This window comes from Triticum aestivum, chromosome 7B, assembly GCF_018294505.1.
Source record: "Triticum aestivum cultivar Chinese Spring chromosome 7B, IWGSC CS RefSeq v2.1, whole genome shotgun sequence".
Taxonomy (NCBI): Eukaryota; Viridiplantae; Streptophyta; class Magnoliopsida; order Poales; family Poaceae; genus Triticum; species Triticum aestivum.
Window position 1 is genome coordinate 763,316,840 of NC_057813.1, and position 26,589 is coordinate 763,343,428.

The 26,589-nt window shown below is 45.0% G+C and overlaps 1 protein-coding gene across 3 annotated transcripts; it reads right to left on the reverse strand.

The window, feature by feature from the left end:
- Nucleotides 1–8,863: 8,863 nt before the first annotated feature.
- LOC123162261 (uncharacterized) lies at nucleotides 8,864–18,767 on the reverse strand. 3 transcript variants are annotated; one of them, XM_044580038.1, is made up of 9 exons: nucleotides 18,362–18,767; nucleotides 17,628–17,716; nucleotides 16,393–17,464; nucleotides 13,367–15,485; nucleotides 12,164–13,183; nucleotides 11,947–12,066; nucleotides 10,524–11,546; nucleotides 9,322–10,362; nucleotides 8,864–9,213 (listed from the first exon to the last, which is right to left on the reverse strand). In XM_044580038.1, the coding sequence occupies exons 3-9, from the start codon at nucleotides 17,440–17,442 to the stop codon at nucleotides 9,185–9,187; spliced, it is 6,402 nt and encodes a 2,133-aa protein (XP_044435973.1). In that variant the 5' UTR covers nucleotides 17,443–17,464; nucleotides 17,628–17,716; nucleotides 18,362–18,767; the 3' UTR covers nucleotides 8,864–9,184. The 3 variants fall into 3 exon arrangements, with proteins under 3 accessions (XP_044435973.1, XP_044435971.1, XP_044435972.1); XM_044580036.1 differs by having other exon boundaries at nucleotides 11,947–12,084; XM_044580037.1 differs by lacking the exon at nucleotides 17,628–17,716 and having other exon boundaries at nucleotides 11,947–12,084.
- Between the last annotated feature and the right edge of the window lie 7,822 nt (nucleotides 18,768–26,589).

Genomic DNA, 26,589 nt, shown 5'->3' on the forward strand with positions numbered 1-26,589 from the left:
CAACCAACTGCCGAAAGTCTCCATGTGGGCCTTCCTAATCCAGGATTCAGGCTTCCCCGGGTTGTCCGAGCGTAAAATATTCTTGTGTTTCTCAAAGTACGGAGCCACCAAGCTGGAATTGGTCAGTACAGTGTGGTGTGCTTCAGTCAGAGAATGGCCGTCCATACATATCGTTGATTTCCTTCCGATCGTGCCTTTTCCACTTAGTCTCCCCTCGTGCCGTGATCGAGGAAGACCAATCGGCTTAAGGTCAGGAACAAAGTCAACACAAAACTCAATTACCTCCTCATTTACATAGCCCTTGGCGATGCTTCCTTCTGGCCTAGCACGGTTACGAACATATTTCTTTAATACTCCCATGAACCTCTCGAAGGGGAACATATTGTGTAGAAATACAGGACCGAGAACGAAAATCTCTTCGACTAGGTGAACCAGGAGGTGCGTCATAATATTGAAGAAGGATGGCGGGAACACCAACTCGAAACTGACAAGACATTGGATCACATCGTTCTGTAACCGTGGTAGAACTTCTGGATTGATTACCTTCTGAGAGATTGCATTGAGGAATGCACATAGCTTCACAATGGCTACTCGAACATTTTCCGGCAGGAGCCCCCTCAAAGCAATCGGAAGCAATTGCGTCATAATCACGTGGCAGTCGTGAGACTTCAGGTTTTGGAACTTTTTCTCCGCCATGTTTATTATTCCCTTTATATTGGACGAGAATCCAGACGGGACCTTCATACTGCTCAGGCATTCAAAAAAGATGACCTTCTCTTCTTTGGTCAGAGCGTAGCTGGCACGACATTGAAACCATTCCGGATGCCGGTCATCAGGGTCTTTCAAACGTTGCTGATCCTGCCGTGCTTCCTTTGTATCATTTGTCTTCCCATACACGCCCAAGAAGCTTAGGAGGTTCACGCAAATATTCTTCGTAACGTGCATCACGTCGATTGCAGAGCGGACATCTAGGACTTTCCAATATTCTAGCTCCCAGAATATAGATTTCTTCTTCCACATGGCTGCGTGCCCGTCAGCTCCCTTCGGAACTGATTGTCCGCCAGGACCCTTTCCAAAGATGACTTTCAAATCCTTGACCATATCAAATACCTCAGCACCAGTGCGTTCCGCAGGCTTCGGCCGGTGATCTGCCTTGCCGTTGTAATGCTTGCCTTTCTTTCTTACTGGATGAATTTTCGGAAGAAATCGACGATGCCCAAGGTACACGTTCTTCTTACAATTTGGCAAATGTACACTTTCAGTCTCATGTAAGCAGTGCGTGCATGCATTGTATCCCTTATTTGACAGTCCCGAAAGGTTACTAAGAGCAGGCCAATCGTTGATGGTTACGAAAAGCAACGCTCGTAGGTCAATTTCCTCTTGTTTGTGCTCATCCCACACACGGACACCACCCCACAGCTGTAAAAGTTCATCAACTAATGGCCTTAGGTACACATCGATGTCGTTGCCGGGTTGCTTCGGACCTTCGATGAGCACTGGCATCATAATGAACTTCCGCTTCATGCACAACCAAGGAGGAAGGTTGTAGATGCATAGAGTCACGGGCCAGGTGCTATGGCTGGAGCTCTGCTCGCCAAAAGGATTCATGCCATCCGTACTTAGAGCAAATCTTATGTTCCTTGCGTCAGCTGCAAAATCTTTGAACCATCTGTCGATCTTTCTCCATTGCGTTCCATCTGCGGTGTGTCTCAACTCCCCGTCCGACTTACGGTCCTCTTTGTGCCATCGCAACAACTTGGCATGCTCTTTGTTCCTGAACAGACGTTTCAACCGTGGTATTATAGGAGCATACCACATCACCTTGGCGGGAACCCTCTTCCTGGGTTTCTGGCCCTCAACATCGTCACCAGGGTCATCGCCTCTGATCTTATAACGCAATGCAGTGCATACCGGGCATTCATTCAAATTCTCGTATTCACCGCGGTAGAGGATGCAGTCGTTGATGCATGCATGTATCTTCAGAACCTCTAAACCTAGAGGGCAGACAACCTTCTTTGCTTCGTACGTACTGGCGGGCAACTCATTATCCTTTGGAAACATATTCTTCAACATTTTCAGCAAGTTTTCAAATGCCGAGTCAGCTACACCTGCCTCTGCCTTCCATTTCAGCAAATCCAGTGTGCAGCCCAGCTTTTTCAGACCATCATCGCATCCGGGGTACAGCGCCTTTCTGTGATCCTCTAACATGCGATCCAAATTCTCCCTCTCCTTTTCAGTTTCGCAGCGTCTCCGTGCATCAGCAATGGTCCGACCAAGATCATCAACGGGATCATCACGTGCCTCTTCTTCACCTTCCCCTTCACCTTCAGCATCCTCCATGAAAGTATCACCGAAATGAGCAAGATAGCTTTCATCGATGAAATCATCCCCTTCTTCATCTTCTTCCATTATAACCCCTCTTTCTCCATGCTTGGTCCAACAATTATAGCTTGGCATGAAACCGTGCCGAAGCAGATGCATGTGAACATCTCTTGAGGAAGAGTAACCCTTCTGATTCTTACAGATAACACATGGACAGATAACAAAACCCCCCTGCTTGTTCGCATTAGCCACTACGAGGAAATCTTTCAAACCCGTAGTGAACTCGCCGGAGAGTCGGTTACCGTACATCCATTGCCGATTCATCTGCATTATTATAATATAAAATATATAATTAACCATCATGCATTTGTTAAACTAACTAGCTACAAATAATATAAATTAAACAATGAACTGCACACATGCATATTTTATCAATGACACACATGCATGAAAGGTTCAAGTTGCTAACCGCGATCGAGGAGGAAAAAATAAATGAGGAACCTCAAGTGTGGCTCCAACACTTCATATCATGTTTGTTTCACCCTCTTAGGGCATTTCATCAAACACCTTGTGTGCATAAGAGGAACCAAAAGCAAACCTACACCCCCTTGTGAAGCTTGTGAAGAGAAGTGGCACCAAATGGCTAAGTGAGCGTGCTGAACTGGTATATATAGGGGAGGAGCTTTAGTCGCGGTTGGCCAGGCCAACCGCGACTAAAGGCCTTTGGGCACCTTTAGTCGCGGTTGGCCTGGCCAACCGCGACTAAAGCCCGCGAGCGCCCTGGGCCCAGGCATTTGGTCGCGGTTCATCTGCCGAACCGCGACTGAAGACTTCATTAGTCGCGGTTCCTACAGTTTCGCGACTAATGAGGCTGGACGGAAGCCTCTTTTTCTACTAGTGTGACCTCCGCAGCAGGTCGGACAGCAACCAGCAAATCCGCGTGCTCGCGTACTAGGTGCGCGAGGTCGCATTTGCAGCCGAGGATGCCATCGACCATTTCTTCCTGCAGGTCGACCTCTCCCGCTTCGGTCATAACTGGCGTCAGGCGGCCGCCATGTTCTTCTCTAACTTTGGCACACAGATCCGGGTAAGGTACATCCTCTCCCAGAAGATCAAGTCCATGAACATGCGGCTAGAGGATATTGTCGACAACAGTGCCAAGTACCACAATGATGGTGAAAGTACAAAAGTGATCACTTGGAGGGCATCACGCGCCATCCCTCTGGTCCGCCAAAACTGGTAATTGAACAATCCATGCGTAATCTATGCATAGAATCATTTTCTAATTTACATTGCAAACGCATATATATATAAGTGTGATTGATTATACCTCTTTATCATTCTCGATATGCTTGATTAAATATTCTAAGATACCCCAATATGAGTTTTGTTGAAAAAAAATATCATTTGTGACGTACTTTTGGTAATATACCTTTTTCACGTACAAACAAATCAGCATACAAGTAAACGTTAGAAAATATGAGACAAATGATTTTTTTTCCATGAAACTCATTTTGGGTATCTAGTAATTATTAATGAAGTATAATGAAAATAATAAAATATACAAAAGATTCATTTATGTGGTATATGAGGAGCGGGAGTACATACTCCTAGTAGTACACAACCATTTTTCTATACTGGGGGTATAGAATATAGTTTAGCGTTACAATATATATAGGAGCGGCGAACCCGATCAAGCGGTGCGCAATTAGCGTCCGGTGCGTACGATTAGGGTTTCTGCGTGCACGCTCAATTATCGCCAACAAAATATAGTATTTTTTTTTGAGTTTCTGAGTTTCCTACTACCGGGTGTAGTTACATTTATGTCTCATAACCAAGCCTCTATTCCAGGGAGCTTTTTCGCGACGAGGATTGCCCACTTGGATAAAAATGACGCATGCTATATTACATATTTGACACGTGGTATTAATTTGGTACCTGGCGGGGTAGAACTGCCTTGTGGATTCGGTGTTTTGATTCAAATTTTTTGAACTAGCGTCATGTTTTTTTGGTGGGTTTAGCGTTTTTTCATCCAATGTGGGGCAGGGTGGTGTGTTCAACTGTTGTCGTTGTCACGTTGGGATTTGTGGCCTGACACCTTTCCTTCTTCGGTGCTTCTCCGGTCGATCTGTCCCTTTCTCTGACCAATAGCAACTGGGTGAAGCGGTGACCAGTGATGGTCCAATTATAAGACGGCAAAGGAACATGGGCGAGCCAGCGACCGCATGCACGCACTGTAATCGGAGCAGCATGCGGGCGGTGGACCAGTTGATTGCGATGTGCATGTGACCTGCCCACGTTATTCTACTGGTGGTGCCGCTTTAATTGTTGTTTCTAGACGCGGCTTATGTAGATGGTTCTTGCCTTAGCCGGCGGGTAGGAACCAGGCAGGAGAAGCAGCGACTGCCTGCAGCAAGGTGGTGCGGCAAGGCAGCTTGACTGGTGCATGCTATGAGGCACTGCATGGGGTGCTGCCGCTAGAGCACGTGCAGGGGCGCGGCGCGCGACGCCGACGTGCAGCTGGATGAGGCGACGGGCAGAGCTCCGCGCGGTGACGCGGACCAGCGGCTGGACGAGGCCGTATAGCGCCGCGACCTTGCACGCGCGTGCCTGAAAGGACATGCGGCGGCGCGGCTGCCCGAGTCGATGGTGGATGGTTACGGGTCGCAGACACGGGACACGACGTCCTCCAACATGATGCATGCATGCGCCCTACACACCAGGTCCGATGAAGTAAAGCGTGTCGCCGGCCACACACACATTACCCCTGCTGATGCTCGAGGAAAAGAGCAACGGCTGCGGCGGTATCGCAACGGCGCCACAAGCACGTCGAGCTGCATATGAGGATTTACACAGAGAGATGTAGATGGGAGGCATGTAGGGATAATGGCGGCAGCAGTCGAGGTGCCTCTTCTTTGTGTGTTGCCTTTCATGTCTTTCTATCCGTAGCGATAGCATTTGCTTTGTGGATGGCTCTCCTTGCCGTGCAGTCGCGAGGCTCCCCCCATGGCGCGTCCATGGCGTTATACACAGTACACCAGCACAAAGAGCATCCCCGGGCACTACTTCATCTACTAGGAGACGGTCGGTGCCAGCGTCGGCTGGACGGTGGACAAGGAGACCATCGACGCTTGAGATGGATGAGGGACTGAATACGGTGTGCATGCATGGTAGAGTGGCGGACGGCTTCATCGGGCTGCTCAAGATCCGCGTCGTCCGGACCGGCACGTCCGAGGAGCTGATGGACTATGCTATCTCTCATGGCACCTCCATCAACCAATACAAGGTGCCCTGGTGCTTGACGTTCCCGCCGATCATCGAGCTGTGCATGCTCCGCTCGCGCGTGGTGTCCATCCTGTTTAGCCCTGCCGTGCGGCACTGGACCCCTACTCCCATCTGGCGCACCAAGTACGACATTTCCACCTAAATTCACTTGCAATTTTAGGGTAGCCAACTCTTTATTTTTCAACAGCAGTCATTGTGTGGTGTATAACAAATGCAGAAGGGCTCCTGTTCAGATTATAGACTGAATAGTTCTTCAAGAATTACATGACGGGCGTGCTCCATTGATAGTACTCTCTAAACAATGCGTGTGTGTTCAAGAAGCAGCGACACTTTTAGGCGAGCCTTTGCTTTTCAATATGATCTTTGTTAGTGCGTAGTGTATACAAATGGACAAAATCTTATGTTCAGAATTCAGACTGAACTGTTCTCGAGAGTTACATGTGGACGTGGTCACACGGTCCCAGCGTTCATGAGCTAAAAAAAAGCATGACCACGCTTTAGTGACGTTTACTTGTTGCTGGTTTTCATTCTTTCAAAAGAATATATAGATTTAGACGATGTTTGTTTAATGTTATTAAGGGTGAGTTTCATTAGTGAGAAGCAAAAAAAAAAGATGTCTGGTATATTTTAGGATTATTTTTTGTATTTGTTCTGTGTTGCTCATCCTTCTTTATATTTTGTAGACATGCTTGCTGTTGATGATGTTGGTGATATGAGAGAGAATATTTCTGGAAGTTCTATCTCTGGTGTTGGTCAATTTGGTGTTCCAAATCTCATTTCGAGTTCAGTCATCTTCCGTTCAAAAAAAAATCTATCATCTTATGATAGTTTATAACGAGCTTTAGATAATTATGTAGTATTAATTTATATTCAAGTGCATAGTTCACCATAATGATATACACAGGAGCAAAGACGCCGTTTGGACAGATACAGGAATTTGCAAAAGCTATCTACCACTTCATTACAAGCACTATCCTAAATGGGGTTACACTAGGATGATTTAACAGAACTAGGGCCGTCTGCAATCATTTACTTTCATGCGGTTGCATCATCCTATATGATACGTTCCATAGAATGGGATGTATATGGTGCCAATAAGTAGACCTTATTAGTAATACCCTTCCGTTCATCAATATTTATCATACATGGCTGCAATAAATGTACTCTTTTTTCATCTTTCATTACTCTTTTTGGGTTTTAGTCATGTACGATTCTATCATTAAAAATATAACAATGGTCTTTATGATCCGTATAAATACAATGCATCATCGGACGCGGCGTGCCGCCGCGCGGGCTATGCTAGTATACTACCATGTGATAGTATATATACTACCTTATTATTGTATGTATGTTCATATACTATATCTAAGATACTCCAAAGCGGGTTATTACCTAAAATATAACACATATTACCTAAAGGAGTATGCTCAAAATATAATACATATTACCTAAAAATATTATATATACTCCCTCCGTTCCTTTATGTAAGGTGTATTATTTTCGGCACGGTGACCAAGGCACATAATTATAAACATGATAGGACAAAATTACCCTTGGCAAATTTGTTGGTTAGTGGCAAGTAAATCAGTTAGTCTAGGAAACTAAAAGATACATGCAATCGACAAAGAAATACTTTCCTTCTTTTGCTACAAGGAAAGATACAGACAATCAGGAGAGAGATACTTTCCTTTTTTCTTGAGGGCTAACAAGGGAATTATGAGGAACTAGAAGAAATGCACCTTACATTCTGAAATTTTATCAAAAAACAAATACACCTTATATAAAGGAACGGAGGGAGTACTACCTAAACACTCTTACATACGACATACTACACATACATATACTCCGGTATGATAGATATTACCTAAAATATACAAAACAAAAATAGGAGTAACTACACCCGGTAATAGGAAACATCTCTCTCTCTCTCTCTCTCTCTCTCTCTCTCTCTCTCTCTCTCTCTCTCTCATGAACATCAAATTTTAGCAAGTGACAGAAAAAATATATGAATCTAGCCCGTGTGAATGCACAGATTAGCGACTGCCATGTTTAATTTGAATTCTCATCAGTAAGCAATCTAATATCACTTTTAACTAGTAAATAATTGATGTCTTTACATTGGATAACAAATTTGTAGATAAGTTGGGAAATCAAACAAAAATAGAGTAGACTAATTTGATGAAGAAATAATTATATTTCCATGAAAACGAACCAAGTGCCTCACAAATTTTATCTATGTAAAATTTATTGTTGTGAGCAATATACTTTCAACCTCGGCAATGCATTTATGTCTTTTTGTCCTAACATTGAAATTAGTATTGGCAAAAAAAAAATTGTTACCATGTTTGAGGATAGATTTTTTTTTTGTGAAATAAGATACTTTTCGGCACAATCTCATCTTATCCCATATCAAACAAACTTATCAGTTTTATTTTTTGCATTGCAAAACCTGAATAATTTTTTATATATCACTGGCCACAATTTGTCTGTATACGAGCAACCAAGATGAAAAATTTGAGGGTACCTTTTGAAAATAGTACACACGCAAATGCTCATACATACGCACATACACTCTAGAGAGTGCCTTTATAGGGCTATATGTATTCACAAACTGAGACATGTAGTAGTACACACATAGTAGATGTGTAAACTTGTGCTTCTGCGTATGATTTTTTTAGTTGGTAGTATGCTACCTAGCTTAAGATGGGTTAGTCCTATCACAAATCGGGAAAAAGGTGAGGAGTGTTAACTTCTCAGCCGTTCTGTTTTCCTGTGGTGTGTGCTTGCCATGTCGGTATTCTACCAGTTACTTATTTATTTTTCTCAGCAAAATAGCCTTTCGCTCAATATTTTCATTCAAGCTTCCCGTATTATAAATGAACACCAATCACCTTCGGGCAGCTGCTTTATCTTCTTCTCTTTCCTTTTTCCCTCTGTACAAAGATTCTTGGTAATTACCCTTTATTTATTTGTAAATTTTCACATCAGTGGTACTAACCGCACGTCCTGATCTATCGATCAGATCGTCTAGTGAGGATTAGCTCCCTGATAGACACTAGTAGAAAACAGGGCTTTGGTTGAGGCCGGAAAAAAGCTTTAATCTTGGTTGCGTTACGAACCAAGACTAATGTAAGCATTAGTCCCGGATCGAGCGGCTAGGACGTCGTGCAGGCACTAGTCCCGCTTCAAATGGGACCAAGTTGTAACCAAGCAGCAGGATGAAGTTCTCCAAGGCTGCTCCTACCAAGATTTAAAGTAGATGAGATCAGCTTAGTTTCTTTCCAAGTACGTTTAACCTATCATCAAGGGATATAATAGTGCTTCCAACATACACTAAATTAATTTAACTGACACTAAATTAATATGGAAACTAAGAAGAGGACTGCGACTTGAAGCACGACTGATAACAGAGGGAAAAACAATAGTACCAAATTGATTCAGTGCAGAGGGCGGTCCGATCTCATCTCCTTAGCTAACTACCATGCACTTTCTCCTTCCCTCGATCCGCTGGTTGTGCTCGGTGCACCTCCTGTTCCTTGTTTTTATCTCCTGAACGGGATGCAGCTACTACTGCTTCTTATTCCTCCTCTGCAGCCATTGTGTGGGCTAAACAAACAGATGAAATTAAAATGGAATCAACGGCAGGGTATTACAAAAAAACAAATAGACAAAGCTAGCATACGAACAAACACATTGAGAGTTGTCATAATTTACCTCCAGATTCAACCAAGTGCTGGGACAGTATATCCCTCGCCCTGACACCCTCCTCCTCCTCATCTGCTACATGCCACACTTGCTTGATGCGATTATACTCCTCATCGCTCGGCATGCCTACACCGTCCTCCTCCATGTCTATCACTATGTTATGCAACAGGCAGCATGTGTCAACTGTCCAGTACGCCTCAAGTTGATTATTTGGACGCCACCCTTCTCCATTTAGGCACTTCCATGTGTCTTTCAACCTTGCTAGTGCCCTCAGCGCGATGGCTGCAGCTTCAGAATGCCTCCTGTTGAACTCAACTTTGGCGTCTGAGAGTGAGAGGCCATTCTCCAACTGGTAAGGTGTGAGGAGCCAAGGACGAAGTGGGTATGCTGTACTACCAATTATGTATTCCCTTACTGCCGATCCACCACCTGATGATATCTTCAGCTTGCTACCATTCAGCCAAGTACCCTTCTCGCAGCGCTTGAAGATATCAGAGTTGCGCAAAGCCGTCATGCTTGACAAATGCAATTGCGACGGCCACATGCTAATGTCTCTGAACCTCGTATCAGAATCAAGGACGGCTTGCATGAGTATGCCTTCATTCTCCTCATGGTCACGGTTTTGTGATCCAAATGTGATGCGAGTTGTATGTACAACACCACAGCAGTTGGGCATGCCATGGACCTTGTTAAACTTGCGCTTCATCTTCTCCATTTTTTGAGAAGAGTATGACCAACGCAAATGGGGCAATGCTCGCTCAAACATAGCCTTAACAAAACTCTGAGTTACTAGTGAGGCAGTTGACTCGTTTACACCAATAGAGGATCCTATGGTAACGGGTGAATCACCAGAGTTCAGGATTCTCAGAGCGATGGCTACTCCATCCTGCAAAGACAGCACTCTCCCGTCAGCAAAGGTGTGATTCCTTGCCATCATATCTTCCAAAAATGGGGTCTTGACCAAGCTGCAGATATAACTGAAGGTGCTTCTTCTCATTTTGTACACAGATTCAAACCCTTGTGCATCCACAATAGACGATGATAAGGTTCCTGCATTATAAGATATTGGTTACATAATCTCTAATTTACAAGCTGCAGATATTACTCTAGATTTTTCATACTTGAAGTAAAACTAGCAGAATATGTACAAACAAAATACTTTCCAACATATAGAGATGTGGCCATTAAAGTGTCTGTGTGTGTTATTTTACCTCCACATTCAATCAAGTGCTGGGACAGTGCATCCCTCACCCTGATGGCGTCCTCATCTGCTAACTGCCGCACTTGCTTGATGTAATTCTCCTCCTTTTCCTCCTCCTCTTTATCCTCCTCCATGTCTATCACTATGTTATGCAATATACAACACGTGTCGACTGTCCAGTACGCCTCAAGTTGATTATTTGGACGCCACCCTTCTCCCTCCAGGCACTTCCATATCTCCTTTAACCTTGCCAGTGCCCTCAGCGCGACGGCTGTAGCGGCAGAATGTCTCCTGTTAAACTCAACTTTGGCGCCAGAGAGTGAGAGGCCATTCTCCAACTGGTAAGGAGTGAGGAGCCAAGGACGAAGAGGGTATCCTGCATCACCAATTATGTATTCCTTGACTTCCGATCCTCCACCTGATGGTACCTTCAGCTTGCTACCATTCAGCCAAGCACCCCTCTCGCAGCACTTGAAGAGATAAGAGTTGTGCAACATGCTTGACTGGTTCAGGTTTACTTGCGATTGCAATGAAATGTCTGTGAACCTCATATCTGGATCTACCATGGCTTGCATTAGCATGCCATCATTTTCTTCATTCTCATGGTTTTGCAATCCAAATTTGATGTGAGTTGTATGTACAACACTGCAGCAGTTTGGGAGGCCATAAATCTTGTCAAACTTGCGCTTGATCTTCTCCACTTGAGCGGAGCCAAGCAAGCTGATGTGGTGCCTTGCTCGTCCTACCATAGCCTTAACAAACCTCTGAGTTAACAGCGAAACCGTTGACCCATCCACACCAAATGATGATCCCACAACCTCCGGTGTCTCACAGGAGCTCAACATTCTCAGAGCAATGGCTACTCCATCATGGAAAGACATCACTCTCTCATCAACAAAGGTGTGACCTCCTACCATCATATCTTCGGAAAGGGGCACCTTCACCAAGCTGCAGATGTAACTAAAGGTACTTTTTTTCATTTTGTACAGAGACTCAAATCCTTGTGTGCCCACCATATTAGATGATAAAGTTTCTGCATGACAAGAAAAGTATAAAACTGCTTATACATAATCTCTAATTTACAATGCAAGAGGTAACATATTACTCCATATTTTTCATACTCGAGGTAACCTAGCATAAAAAGAAAGACGAGGGGATGCAACCAAATCAGAAAGTAGCTACGCATAAAACAACCCACACATACATCAAGCGATGTGGATGAAATTTATGTTGAAAGCCCAGTACAACCATGTTTTTATGTCATCTGAAACAACTTGTAATCATGTGAAACAAAAAAATTCTGGAATATATTCAGTCATCAAGTAGCATAAATGGATGGAAGGCAGGAGAAAATGAAACAAAAGTATAATAAGATAGAGCGGCTAGTATTTGAATCTAACTTGCAGTTGCCACTTCTTGTGTATAACACATACCATTTTCTTGGGCTGTCAATTTGTTGTTTGTGTATAATTTCCCACGATCCGTTGTTTGTAGTTGGTGTGCTTTTTGTTCATTGTTTTCATCTCTTCGACCGGATGCTTCTTGTTCCTCCTCTGTAGCAAATGTGTGGACTAACCAAGTAGATGAAAGATGGAACCAACGGGAGGGAAAGAAAAATAAAATGAACAGACAAGAGCTGTGTTATTTTACCTCTAGAATCGACCAAGTGCTGGGACAGTACATCCCTCACCTTGACAGCATCCTCGTCTAATAATTGGCTCACTTGATCGATGCAATTCTCCTCCTGATTGCTCAGCATGACTGCACCCTCCTCCTCCATGTCTATCACTATGTTATGCAACCTACAACACGTGGTGATTGTCCACCGCAAATCATATTGATTATTAGGACGCCAGCCTTCTCCCTGTAGACACTTCCACGTGTCTTTCAACCTTTCCAGTGCCCTCAGTGCCATGGTTGTAGCTACAGAGTGTCTCCTGTTGAACTCCACTTTCGAGTTTGAGATATCCTCCTCCAACCGATAAGGTGTGAGGAGCCATGGACGAGGAGGGTATCCTGCATCACCAATGATGTATTCCCCAATCTCTGAGCCATCTGATACCTTCAGCTTGCTACCATCCAACAAAGTACCTTTCTCGCAGGACTTGAAGAGCCAAGAGTCGTGCAAAAGACTTGACTGGTTCATGCTACTTGATGCTCCAAACCAAATATTTGTGAACCTCATATCTGGATCAACGACGGCTTGCATTAGTGTGTCAGCGTTCTCCTCATGGCCAAGGTTTGGTGATCCAAATTTAAAGTAAGCTCTATGTACAACACCGCAACAATTTGGCAAGCCGTGGATCTTGTCAAACCTGCACTTGATCTTCTCCATTGCTTGGAAATGGTATGGCCACTCCAAATGGCGGAACGCTCGCTCCCGAATAGCCTCAATAAACCTCTGAGTTACCAGCGAGACAGTGGACTCGTTGACACCAAGAGAGGATCCTATGACCACCGGTGGTTCACCAGAGCTCAGCATCCTCACAGCGACGGCTACTCCATCTTGTAAAGACAACACTCTCCCATCTACAAAGGTGTGGTCCCTTGCCATCATACTTTCAAAAAATGGCACCCTCACCAAACTGCAGACGTAACTGAAGGTGCTTCTTCTCATTTTGTACACAGACTCAAATCCTTGTGGGTCCACCATACAAGATGATAAGGTTTCTGCATGGCAAGAAAATTACAAAATGGTTACATGATACTAGGAAGGTACATAATATATCGGGTCGTCATGCACTATGTATGGACGAAAAGCAGGAGATAAAATCAAAAAGAATTTATAAACTGGCAGAAAGAGTGCTCAAACAAATCAAGACAAAGCTTGTACGTATGTTTGATTTTCTGTACCTTCTAATATGGCAGAGCTGCTAATATTTGAATCCAGCTTGTAGTTGTCACCTCTCTTGTACAGAAGGTACCATTTTCTTTCGTTGTCTCCATCACGTGCATATGCCTTGACATGCTCCACTTGACTGAACTTGTCCCACTCAGTGCCAGATTGTCCCGCGGCTACCGCACAGAGCAACCATAGCCTACAGAATAACTGCAAATGCCTTGGCTTTATGTCTCGCATGTATTCTGGGAGATTTTCCATGGTGTAATCCTCCAGGACCATCCTCTCGAGTGAAGTGATACACTCCAACACCTTCAACTTTGGGCAATTCTCGATTGTAAGCTTCTGTAGATTAGGGAGATTGGTGATCCTCTCCAGGTCAGGGCATCCATTCACTTTAAGCTCAACAACAGAAGGAAAGCTCTCAATGTAGCTGAGGTGCTCGACAAGTCGTAGATGTAATATTTTCAAAGATCTTGCATTGGAGGCAAGGCCTAGAGGAACATGCCTCAGTCTGCACCTACTGAGCACAAGTTTCTCCAAACGGCACATGGCTTGTACTTGCTCCTCCCACTCCCACTCCTCCCATTCCACCATTCCGTCCAAGAGCATTTTATTTAACCTCGGAAATGAAGTTGCTGCCGCCTGCAAGAATCCAGTCCCCACATGCTTGATGCATGGAGCACGGCGGACCTGTAGGACCTGCAGATTGGGCAGCTGGCACAACCCATTGGGAAGTTGTGTGCAACAAGCCAGGTCATCAATCAATAAAGTCTTCAAGTTGTTGAGGGGCACCATTGATGTGGACATCATCCAGCTCGGGAGTTGTCGGCCAAAATATCCCGTGAGTTCAAGAACTTCTATAGTAGATGGAGGGCAGAGCTTATCGAGAACCTTCTCAATTCGTTGCTGCTCTTCCTCAGAGACACCTTCCTTCTCTTTGACCAACCCATCATCTCCCAGTTTACTTGTGTAGTACAAGAATAGCCTGATAAGATGCATCTTTTCGTCGAGCCGAGCATTAGCAGCAAATGAGGCAGCAGTTACATTCTCTAGTTCAGTTAATACAAGAACTCTGAGTTGGTAAAGAGGCCCCAACTCATCCAAACTGCACCAATCACCATCCATGTGCGCTCGAAACATACTTAGTTTCCTCATATTTGTCAGACCATTGAACCCTCTAGGCACCATACTTGCTTTGGGAAGTGAAAGTAATCTCAGCTGGTCAAGCTTCACAATGCTATCAGGAAGATTCACCAATTTTGTACATCCACCAAGGTCAAGGAATTGCAGTAGTTTCATCTTGCCAATGTTCCCTGGAAGTACATACATACTAGCATTTACTAGTGTTAGATACCTCAAGTGCCTGAGTTGATGCAATGATTCAAGCAATACAGCTATATCTGCAGATTCCATATGTAGAGTCCGCAAACTAGAAAAAGTAGCCAATGAATCACTGGGCTTCATCTTAATCTTGATAGTTGAGATCAATGTTCTCACTGATTGTTGTGCCTGTGGACATTTCCAATTAAGTTCACCTGATTGTGATTGGTTAGTTTCTATGGACAACCGAAGAAAGTTTTGTATACTAAGTTTAGCAAGAATATCATTGTCTCCATCTTGAGCCACGAGTGCTTCATCTTTAGTCATATACTGAGCAAATGAGCGAACAACATCATGCATACTGCAAACCCATAAATCAGCATACGATTTATTTGGCTCTATCAGGTTCCTAGATACCAACTCCTTGTAGTAATTTTCTCCCAATTCTTCCAAATCAATAGAATTTCCATGAATAAATCCTTCACTAATCCACATTGCAACAACTTGATCCAGATTAAAAATTCTACTTTTTGGAAGAAGAGAGTAGAATAGAAAGCACTGCTTCAGATAAGAAGGCATATATTCATAGCTTAAGTATACTGTGTGGTTGAGCTCTTGGGGCATTTTTGTTATTGACCAGTTAGAATCATCCAAAACCTGCTCCCAGTCACGACGTAGCCCCCCTGTTTGACGCAAGAGTCCTCCCATTACTTTAACAGCAAGTGGTAAGCAACCGCATTTTTTTATAAGTTTCAATCCGATATCCTTTAGCGTACTGATATGGTCTTCATCTATCTCATTTGAAAGTACCTGTTGAAGGGATCGATAAACTTAATTAACTGTGTGCCAAGATTGACTATGAACTCAGTTTTACCTCCTAAGAGACAAGAGGACTAGATTGACTGTAAATGCTCAAAGTACAGAAAGTACATGTGAAAAAGAAATGTGATTAAATGTATTTACTAATCTTGCTCCTACATGCCGAAGATTTGTCCAATGGCTTCCACATATAACATACATACTTTATACCTAGAAAACATTTTTTCTTTCCTTTTGCTTTTACTTTTGCACTACTCTCTCATCACTGTCATAGAAAGTTGTACTCCGATGTAGCGGAAATCATGTATTAGTTTATTAGTAATCGTATTTTACGGTCACATGAAATTATCTTATCTCTCAATCACCTAAAGTGCATAAATCTAGGCCAAACATTCATGACTAAAATTTGCACGGGAAATTATATTATTTTGTTGTATCAGCAGGGGCTGAAAGAAAATGTTGTTTTTTTCATCTCAAAATAACTTCCATTTATATTGTGTCCTATGACTCTGTTGAGTAGCTGAGCACTTAGATCTTCAACCGTAAGCTGGAATACGAGATTGGGTATTCGCAAAAGGTTACTCACTACAAGAATATACCACCCATATGTATTCACTGGTAAAAACAATACATGTATAATTATCCGAATTTCTAACTATTATGCAAGCTCAACTAAAAAAATTCTAGGAACAATACATATATAATTATCTGAATGTGTCTCAATTAGTGATGTGGCATATTTCCTTGTTCAGCACTATGCTTTGTCGACACTAGCAAAGTAATATTGCCCTACAAAATTATTGGCAACATATTACCTCCAAGAGGTAGTACACGAATTACATAGTACTGTTAATAAGTAAATGGAGACAATGAAAGAGGTTAGCGTTTAAGTACGGACCTGCTTCTTGAGCAATGACCAAGCATCATCAGGCGCTAATGTGTCGACGTGGTGGTAGGGCCATATAGCTGTCACCCCTTGGGCAACACTTTCATCTCTAGTTGTGATGAGGACACGGCTGCCTGAAGCAGCAGCATTGGCTAAGGGTATTTTGAGCACACGCTCCCACGCTCCATTGTCCCACACATCATCCATTACCAGCAATGTCTTGTGGTCCTTCAAGGCCTGCATTAGGGCTCGGTGAAGCGCATCCTTTGCATTTCCAGCCAAATGGGAGCTTCCACCAGCACCGATGATGGCTCTTCGCAGCAGCTCAACCTCACTAAAGTTTTGGTTGACACTCAACCATATCTTTTTGCTGAATTCACCTTGGATTGCCTCGTCATTGAAGACCTTCTGGGCGAGGGTGGTCTTGCCGATCCCGCCGACACCTACGATGGCAACCACCATGATGTCATTCTTGACATCCTTTCCCGTCTGCGTGATCTGGGCCACCAGTGCTCTTGTGTCTTCTTCAATCTTGTCCCCAACCACAGCCGACCGGTCAAAGTCCCCTACCGTCTCCCGACTTGGATTACCATGGCGAAAGCCATGGGCATTGTTGTTATGATCCTCGTAGGACCCGAGATTGATGAAGTTGAAAGCAGCACTTCGCTCCTTGATGTAGTCAAGCCTCTTGTTGAGCTTTTTGATGCGGGTGCCGATCTCATGAGCATGGGAGGGATTCCGCATGCAGAAGAGCAATGGGTTGAAACACCCTGCGTCTGGAGTAGTAGATGATCCACGCTCCATGGCCTTGAGCTGACAGAGGTCGAGGATGTCGGTAGCTTCATACATGGCACGCTTGAGCTGCCCCACCCACTCTTGAACGGTCTCATCGGTGATGTTCCTCCTGTCGGCATCAGCCAAGAAGTTTTTGAGGTCCCGGAGCTTGTCGGCCATCTTGTCGATCTCGCCGGAGACGCCCAGCATCGTCCCCACACCATCTGCTGCTAGCTGCGCGAGCATGTGGCCCACGTAGGACGCGAATGCATCCAGCACCATTGCCATTGCACTTGCTGGCTGTATATAGCTGCAATAGTAAAAGTGAGGTGAAATTCAAGAAGAACGAGCAAGAAGCTTAATTAGCTAGGTGTAACTGTGGAAGGACACAAACTAATCTTGAACTGCCTCAACAACCGAAGAAATATATAGCAGTTTAATCTACAGTTAAATTTTACAATTGGACACCTTACCCTGACGCTTTAACGGTTTAACCTTATGTACCGAAGACAGACCCTCACGCTTTAATCTTAACGCTTCCCTGAATTGCCCGTCAACTCATCTGCACATAGCTTAAGAATTTCAAACGGGATGCGCTCACCAATAACAATACAACAAGTAGAATAATCAGCTAGCAGTCAATAATCTGCTTTGCAATTAGTGAAGGGGGGGACAAGAAAAAGGGTTAAAAAACAAATAAATAAAACTTTGAGATGGATGGATGCCCTGTTTCAGTTAGATCTGTTTCTGTTTCATTCGGATCTGGAGAGAAAGCAGCTCAATCATGGTGAAGAAATGTAGAGGAAAAAACGAGGTGAAATTCAAGTAAAAAGGAGGAAGAAGTTGAAGTAGCGTGCAAGGACTACAGCAGTTCAATGTTGAACTGCCTCACCAACTGAAGAAATATACAGCAGTTCAATTTTCAGTTACATTTACTATTGAACTGCTGGAAACTTACCCTGACGCGCTAATCTTATTATGTGCACATGTAAACATGTGCATATAGCTTAAGATTTGAGACAAACAAACAAGCTTCTGATGGCCAAACATTATTTTTCATCAATCAGATTTACATGCCACATATTTTTTTCAGCAGTTAGCTGCATTATAGCTACAAGAATGAGGTAGCAGTCTCGCTAATATAATCCCCTTTCCAATTAATTACTCAAGGAAGGAGGAACAAGAAAGAAAGAAAGAAAAAACAAACCTTTTGAGATGCACTGTTCACCACTCAGATCTGAAGAGAGAGCACCCCTGCTCAATCATGGTGAGTGAAGACCTCCGATGCAGCTTTGCCGCGGACGGCGACGGAGGAGAAGATCGATCTGGCAGAAGCTCGGCTCCACCTCCCATACTCCGGCGCGTCGCCTACGGGGGCGGCATTTGAGCTCCTCGTCGCCTCCGTGCACAACAGCAGAGCTCCTCCGAGCTCTGTCGCGCCGCCGCAGCCCGCAGGAAATGGCAGATCCTCCCCCGCCACCGCGCGCGCAGCAGAAGCAGAACCGCAGGAGGCAGAGCAGGTGTGTCTGTCTTCTCCGGCGGCGGCAGAGCAGATGTGGGGGAGCGTTGGTGAGTGAGTGAGGGAGGTCTTTGGAAGGATATTTTTAATCTCTCTGAGAGTTGGTGAGGTCGTCGCCTCGTCGGTCTTTGTTTCTGGACGCTCCGGTCACGCTTCAAATTAATCACTCTGCATCTGAGTCTCTCTTATTTCAATCCCTAAATCCATACAAAGCATGCAAAATAAATTCTAGATGCTACATACTACGTACTGCCCTAGCTAGCTAATATTCGCCGTCGGAGATGTCCAATACGTCGGTGCCGGGCACCGGCTAGACAAGCGCGTAGGGGGCTCCAGCTCATCCTCCTCCTGCTCGACCTCATCCATATAGGCGAGCATCTCCGCCTCCTCCGCGGACTCCACCTCCTGCCGGTGACGGCGTCTGGCCTTCGCAACCGACCCCGAGCGGAGGGAGTCGAGGATGGTCTGCTGCTCCGCCTGCAGGTTCGCGTCGTCAACGTCCCCCACATCCTCCTCCTCATCCTCCAACTCCTCCGGATCTACCGCATCCGAAGGTACCCCCCACCCCCCCAGATCAGGGCTTCTCCTTGCCTGAATCTGCTCAAGGAGCTCGAGCCGACGCTCCGGCCTTATTAATGGCTAGCTCCTCACTCAGCGGCGTGGGAACATGGCTACTAGGCGGACGGGGAGTGGAAAGTGGCGGCAGCAGCGGGCAGGCGGAGGAAAATGTGGATGGTAGGGTTTCGGTGCCGGCGGTCGACTTAAATAGTCGGCTAGGCACTACGCGGCCCGCCGGAGCAGCGCCACACAGCAACAGCAGTCCCGCGGAGGAGATGAGCTTCGAACCGACAGGTTTCCTGGTGTTTCCACGTGGGACCCCGTCGTCAGTGCCAGCGCGCCTGGGCGCCCCATATCCGCCCCATACTTGGGCTGGATATTAGTAGTGCCGGTCAACCCAGGCATTTAAAAGCCCGTTTGAGGCAACTGCCTGGATTAGATTTTCATGCCCGGTCAGTGACCGGGCAGACCTCCCGGGTGTTTGAGGCCGGTTTGGGGCGCCCGGCTATGGATGCACTTAGGTTTGACAACATTTTTGAGAATCTGATGGCAACGACATGGTAGTTTCTCCATAGAAGGCATTTCTCGCTTTAAAACTTTAGTCATTTGATCTCTCTTTACAAATAAAAATGCCATCAAAATGACGTAGGCTTGCCACCGCTGTCTCAGGTAATGCCAGTTGGGTAACATTACCATTGTTTCTTTACCGAGTCTAGTAAGGGTGTGTTCAGTTCGTGGAATTAAGTAGAACGTCACGGGCCGGTCCCGTACCTAGCACCGATTCCAGCGTTTGATTCGTGAACGAAAGGAACGTAATGGTTCCCCGCGAGGGAACACTAGTAGAAAAAGCACCTAATATGAGACACATTAGTGCCGGTTTGGTTTTGAGCCGGCACTAATGTGTCCATTAGTGCCGGTTCCAACGGCTAGCCGGCCGTTCTCATTAGTACCGCTTCGTGGCGAACCTTTAGTACCGGTTCGTGCCACGAACCGGTACTAATGAGGGTGGTGGCAGGGTGTTGTCAGTCTGGGGCCCGTCCAGCACCTTTAGTACCGGTTCGTGGCACGAACCGGTACTAAAGGTCGACGTACATAAACCCTTCGTCCACCCGAGCCACTCTGTTCTTCCCCTTTCCCCTAACTTATCCTCTGTTCTTTCCCTTTCCCCTCGAGCTCCTCACAAATTTTACCCAAAATTTGTCAAGATTTGAAGGCCCCCATTCATTCAAATGATCACAAAGGTTAGCAACTTTGTCCTTTCAACTCTCATTGCTAGATTAGCTCTTGCAATGCTTTGTATAGTGATTAATTTGGCAGGAATTATATTTGCTAGTATTTGATTTATATGCAATTTGAGGTCAAAAATAACACTTAGTTTGCATATGTAGGTGTGGTTTACTTAGTGCCTTCTAAATCTCCGTCGTAACCACCGTCGATCGCCCGCACCGCCCGTCGCCGGCACCACCTTGTGGTGAGGCTCTTGTTCATGAATGTTTTACATTACCAAATTGATGTTTGTGTGATTTGGATATATAGTTACTCGTATAATTATCTTACCCGTACGTTGTTTGTTATACATAGTGCCATGGTTTTGATACCCGTCCCCGTCGGCCCTCGTCCTTATTATGATTCGGATGTGGTATATTCTCTTTTAAAACTAGTTGTTGCATTTCGTGTTTATGACAAATTATGCCCATCAAGTTGACATAGATATTTTTATCTAGGAGGTATGTGAACCGGAAATTCCAACCGACCCTATTGTCGAGAGGTTAAATTTAGTTGAAAGAGAAAACGAGTATTTGAAAGAAAAATTGAAAAGAATTGAGGGGGGGAAGATGGAATTGGAGTTGCATGTTGCCGATGTCGTCGATGATCACAAGATCAAGATGGAGAAAATGAGGTTGAAGATTAGAAAGATTAGAAAATATGCCATTGATAGTGTGGCTTGGTATCATTATGCTGTTGGATCAATTGTTACCTTAGTTGCGATCTTCATCGCATTTGTTGTTGCATTCAAATTCTTTGGTTAGAGAGTTATTTGTATGTTGCATTTAATTAAGTGCTGTATATGAACTTTATGTATGAACTTGTATTAATTTGGTCTATTTGGTGTTATGTAATGAAGATGAGCCGACAATGGATGTATGATGACCGATGCTCTCCTGAGTTCATTAATGGCGTGCATACTTTTCTGCGGGCCGCTGAGGCAAACAAGCGGGCGGATGGTTTTATGCCTTGTCCATGTGCTGGCTGTAAGAATGGTCACAGTTACTCTACAGAAAAAACCATTCACATCCACCTATTTAAGTCCGGTTTCATGCCCCACTATAATGTTTGGACCAAGCACGGAGAAATAGGGGTTATGATGGAAGACAATGAAGAAGAAGAGGACGATGACGGCTATCCTGGCCATGGGTTCCCTGAATACGATGATACAACAATGGATGAAGAAGCTGAGCCGGCAATGCGTGAAGAAGCTGAAGAAGAGGCATCAGATGAGCCCGCTGATGATCTAGGTCGGGCCATTGCCGATGCAAAGAGAAACTGCGCAAGTGATCTGGAGAGGATGAAGTTGCAGCGCATGTTAGAGGATCACAAGAAATTGTTGTACCCGAATTGTGAAGCTGACAAAAAAAAGTTGGGCACCACACTTGAATTGTTGCAATGGAAGGCAGAGAATGGTGTATCTGATAAGGGATTTGGAAAGTTGCTGGTAATGATAAAGAATATGCTTCCAAAGGACAACGAATTGTCCGAGAGTACGTATGAAGCAAAGAAGGTTGTCTGCCCTCTGGGGTTAGAGGTGCAAAAGATACATGCATGCCCTAATGACTGCATCCTCTACCGCGGTGAGTACGAGGATTTGAACGCTTGCCCGGTATGCGGTGCATTGCGTTATAAGATCAGTCGCGATGACCCTGGTGATGTCGAGGGCGAGCGCCCCAGGAAGAAGATTCCTGCCAAGGTGATGTGGTATGCTCCTATAATACCACGGTTGAAACGGCTGTTCCAAAACAAAGAGCATGCGAAGGCGATGCGGTGGCACGCAGAAGATCGTAAGAAAGACGGAAAGTTGAGAGTACCCACTGACGGTTCGCAGTGGAGAAAAATCAAGAGAAAGTACTAGGAGGAGTTTGCAGGTGACCCAAGGAACGTATGGTTTGGTCTAAGCGCAGATGGCATTAATCCTTTTGGGGAGCAGAGCAGCAACCATAGCACGTGGTCTGTGACTCTATGTTTGTATAACCTTCCTCCTTGGTTGTGCATGAAGCGGAAGTTCATTATGATGCCAGTGCTCATCCAAGGCCCTAAGCAACCCGACAATGACATTGATGTGTACCTAAGGCCATTAGTTGAAGAACTATTACAGCTGTGGAATGGAACAGGTGTACGTGCGTGGGATGAGCACGAACAGGAAGAATTTGACCTAAAGGCGTTGCTGTTCGTGACCATCAATGATTGGCATGTCTCAGTGACCTTTCAGGACAGACAAACAAGGGATACCTTGGATGCACGCACTGTTTGGATGATACCGAAAGTATATATTTGGATAGTTGTAGGAAGAATGTGTACCTGGGACATCGTCGATTTCTTCCGACAAGGCATCCCGTAAGAAAGAAAGGCAAGCATTTCAAAGGTGAGGCGGATCACCGGACGAAGCCTCGCCACCGTACTGGTGCTGATGTACATGATATGGTAAAGGATTTGGAGGTAATCTTTGGAAAGGGTCCTGGCGGAAAAACTGTTCCGAAGGACGCTGACGGACGCGCACCCATGTGGAAGAAGAAATCTATATTTTGAGACCTGCCATATGAAGGAAATATGCCCTAGAGGCAATAATAAAGTTATTATTTATTTCCTCATATCATGATAAATGTTTATTATTCATGCTAGAATTGTATTAACCGGAAACATGATACATGTGTGAATACATAGACAAACATATAGTCACTAGTATGCCTCTACTTGACTAGCTCATTAATCAAAGATGGTTATGTTTCCTGACCATAGACATGTGTTGTCATTTGATTAATGGGATCACATCATTAGGAGAATGATGTGATTGACATGACCCATTCTGTTAGCCTAGCACTTGATCGTTTAGTATACTGCTATTGCTTTCTTCATGACATATACAAAGTTCCTGCAACTATGAGATTGTGCAACTCCCGTTTACCGGAAGAACACTTTGTGTGCTACCAAACGTGACAACGTAACTGGGTGATTATAAAGGTGCTCTATAGGTGTTTCCGAAGGTACATGTTGGGTTGGCATAATTCGAGATTAGGATTTGTCACTCCGATTGTCGGAGAGGTATCTCTGGGCCCTCTCGGTAATACTCATCACCTAAGCCTTGCAAGCATATAACTAATGAGTTAGTTATGAGATGACGTATTACGGAACGAGTAAAGAGACTTGCCGGTAACGAGATTGAACTAGGTATTGGATACCGACGATCAAATCTCGGGCAAGTAACATACCGATGACAAAGGGAACAAAGTATGTTGTTATGCGGTTTGACCGATAAAGATCTTCGTAGAATATGTAGGATCCAATATGGGCATCCAGGTCCCGCTATTGGTTATTGACCGAGAATGGTTTTAGGTCATGTCTACATAGTTCTCGAACCCGTAGGGTCCGCACGCTTAACGTTTCGATGACAGTTTTATTATGAGTTTATAAGTTTTGATGTATCGAAGTTTGTTCGGAGTCCCGGATATGATCACGGACACGACGAGGAGTCTCGGAATGGTCGATACATAAAGGTTGATATATTGGAAGCCTATATTTGGACATCGGAATGGTTCCGGGTAAAATCGGCATTTTACCGGAGTAACGGGAGGTTACCCGAACCCCCCGGGAGGTTAATGGGCCTACATGTGCCAAGAGGGAGAAGAGGAAGGAGCAAGGAGGGGGCCGCGCGCCCCTCCCCCTCCTAGTCCGAATAGGACAAGGGAAGGGGGGCGGCGCCCCCCCTTTCCTTCCCCTCCTCCCCTCTTTCCTCCTTCTCTCCTACTCCAACTTGGAAAAGGGGAGTCCTACTCCCGGTGGGAGTAGGACTTCCCCCCTTGGCGCGCCCTCCTCTTGGCCGGCCGCCTCCTCCCCTTGCTCCTTTATATACGGGGCGAGGGGCACCCCATAGACACACAAGTTGATCTACGGATCGTTCCTTAGCCGTGTGCGGTGCCCCCTTCCACCATATTCCACCTCGGTCATATCGTCGCGAAGCTTAGGCGAAGCGCTGCGCCGGTAGAACATCAAGATCGTCACCATGCCGTCGTGCTGACGGAACTCTCCCTCGACACTCGGCTGGATCGGAGTTCGAGGGACGTCATCGAGCTGAACGTGTGCTGAACTCGGAGGCTCCGTACGTTCGGTGCTTGGATCGGTCGGATCGTGAAGATGTATGACTACATCAACCGCGTTGTGCTAACGCTTCCACTTACGGTCTACGAGGGTACGTGGACATACACTCTCCCCTCTCGTTGCTATATCATCACCATGATCTTGTGTGTGCGTAGGAAATTTTTTGAAATTACTACGTTCCCCAACACCATTTTGGAAAGACCTAGAGGTCCGCTCCGCAATCGACGTGACGCACGTGACGAAGAATCTTTGCGTGACCCTGCTTGGCTTTTTGGGCGTGTATGGAAAGACAAAAGATACACCAGAGGCACGGGAGGACCAGCAACGTATCCACGGAAAAGACGGCATACATCAGGGTCAGGCCAGCTACGCTCTTACCAAAGAAGAGAAGGAAATCTTCTTCGAATGCCTGCTCAGCATGAAGGTACCGTCTGGCTTCTCGTCGAATATAAAGGGAATAATAAATATGGCAGAGAAAAAGTTCCAGAACCTAAAGTCTCATGACTGCCACGTGATTATGACGCAACTCCTTCCGGTTGCACTGAGGGGGCTTCTACCGAAAAACGTTCGATTAACCATTGTGAAGCTATGTGCATTCCTCAATGCAATCTCTCAGAAGGTAATCGATCCAGAAATCTACCAAGGTTACAAAATGATTTGGTGCAATGTCTTGTCAGTTTCGAGTTGGTGTTCCCACCATCCTTCTTCAATATCATGACGCACGTCCTAGTTCACTTTTGCGAAGAGATTAACGTTTTGGGTCCTGTATTTCTACATAATATGTTCCCCTTTGAAAGGTTCATGGGAGTCTTGAAGAAATATGTTCATAACCGTGCTAGGCCAGAAGGAAGCATCTCGAAGGGCCATGAAAATGAGGAGGTCATTGAGTTTTGTATTGACTTCATTCCTCACCTTAAGCCGATTGGTGTTCCTGAATCGCGGCATAAGGGCAGACTGGAAGGAAAAGGCACGCTAGGAGGGCATCAAATAATATGTATGGACGGGCATTCTCTCACTGAAGCACACTACACAGTTCTACAGAATTCCGCCTTGGTGGCTCCATATATGGAGGAACACAAGAATTTTCTACAATCCAAACACCCGGAGAAGTCTGACGACTGGATTGCACGTGAACAAACGAGGACTTTCGCCGGTTGGTTGCAGAAATGTGCCCTGAATGATGGCGATATTCAAAATGACATGTACTCGCTGTCCCAGTTACCATCTTCGAATATAATGACTTTCAAAGGGTACCAGATAAATGAGAATACATTTTACACGATCGCCCAAGATAAGAAGAGCACCAACCAAAACAGTGGTGTCCGCTTTGATGCAACAACCAACACGGGAAAGGAAACATATTATGGTTACATAGAGGACATATGGGAACTTAACTATGGATCAGGTGATTTGAAGGTCCCTTTGTTTCGGTGCGAATGGGTCAATATGACACGAGGCGGGGTAACGGAAGACCCGCAGTACGGAATGACAACATTGGATCTTAACAATCTTGCGTATGCAGACGAACCATTCGTCCTAGCCAATGATGTGGCGCAGGTTTTTTATGTGAAAGACATGTCTTCCAGGCTGAGAAAAAGAAAAGATAAGGAAGTGAATGGATCATACGACTAGCCAAAGCGCCACATAGTTCTTTTAGGAAAAAGAAACATCGTGGGAGTGGATGACAAGACAGACATGTCAGAAGATTATGAAAAGTTTGATGAAATTGCTCCATTCACAGTGAATATTGACACGAGCATCCTGTTAAATGATGAAGATTTTCCATGGTTACGGCGCAAAGGGACACACGCGAAGAAAAAGTTTCACACTGAAAGATCTGGGATGTGATCGGCTTCACTATCATCACTTTCTTCTTTGTTTCACACCTAGGAGGGAATGTCTGTAATAGTTAGGGTAGTCATGTGTTTTGTTATTTGAAACGCGAAGAAATTTTATGTGCAAACAAATTCTTTTCATGCATTTACTGATTT

Coding starts and splice junctions, on each gene's coding strand:
- LOC123162261 (XM_044580037.1), bottom strand. CDS start 17,442: ATGGCAATGGTGCTGGATGCATTCGCGTCCTACGTGGGCCACATGCTC. Junction 11,547..11,946: donor ATTGACAGCCCAAGAAAATG/GTATGTGTTATA, acceptor CTTGTCATGCAG/AAACTTTATCATCTAATATG. Junction 9,214..9,321: donor GCACTTGGTTGAATCTGGAG/GTAAATTATGAC, acceptor CTGTTTGTTTAG/CCCACACAATGGCTGCAGAG.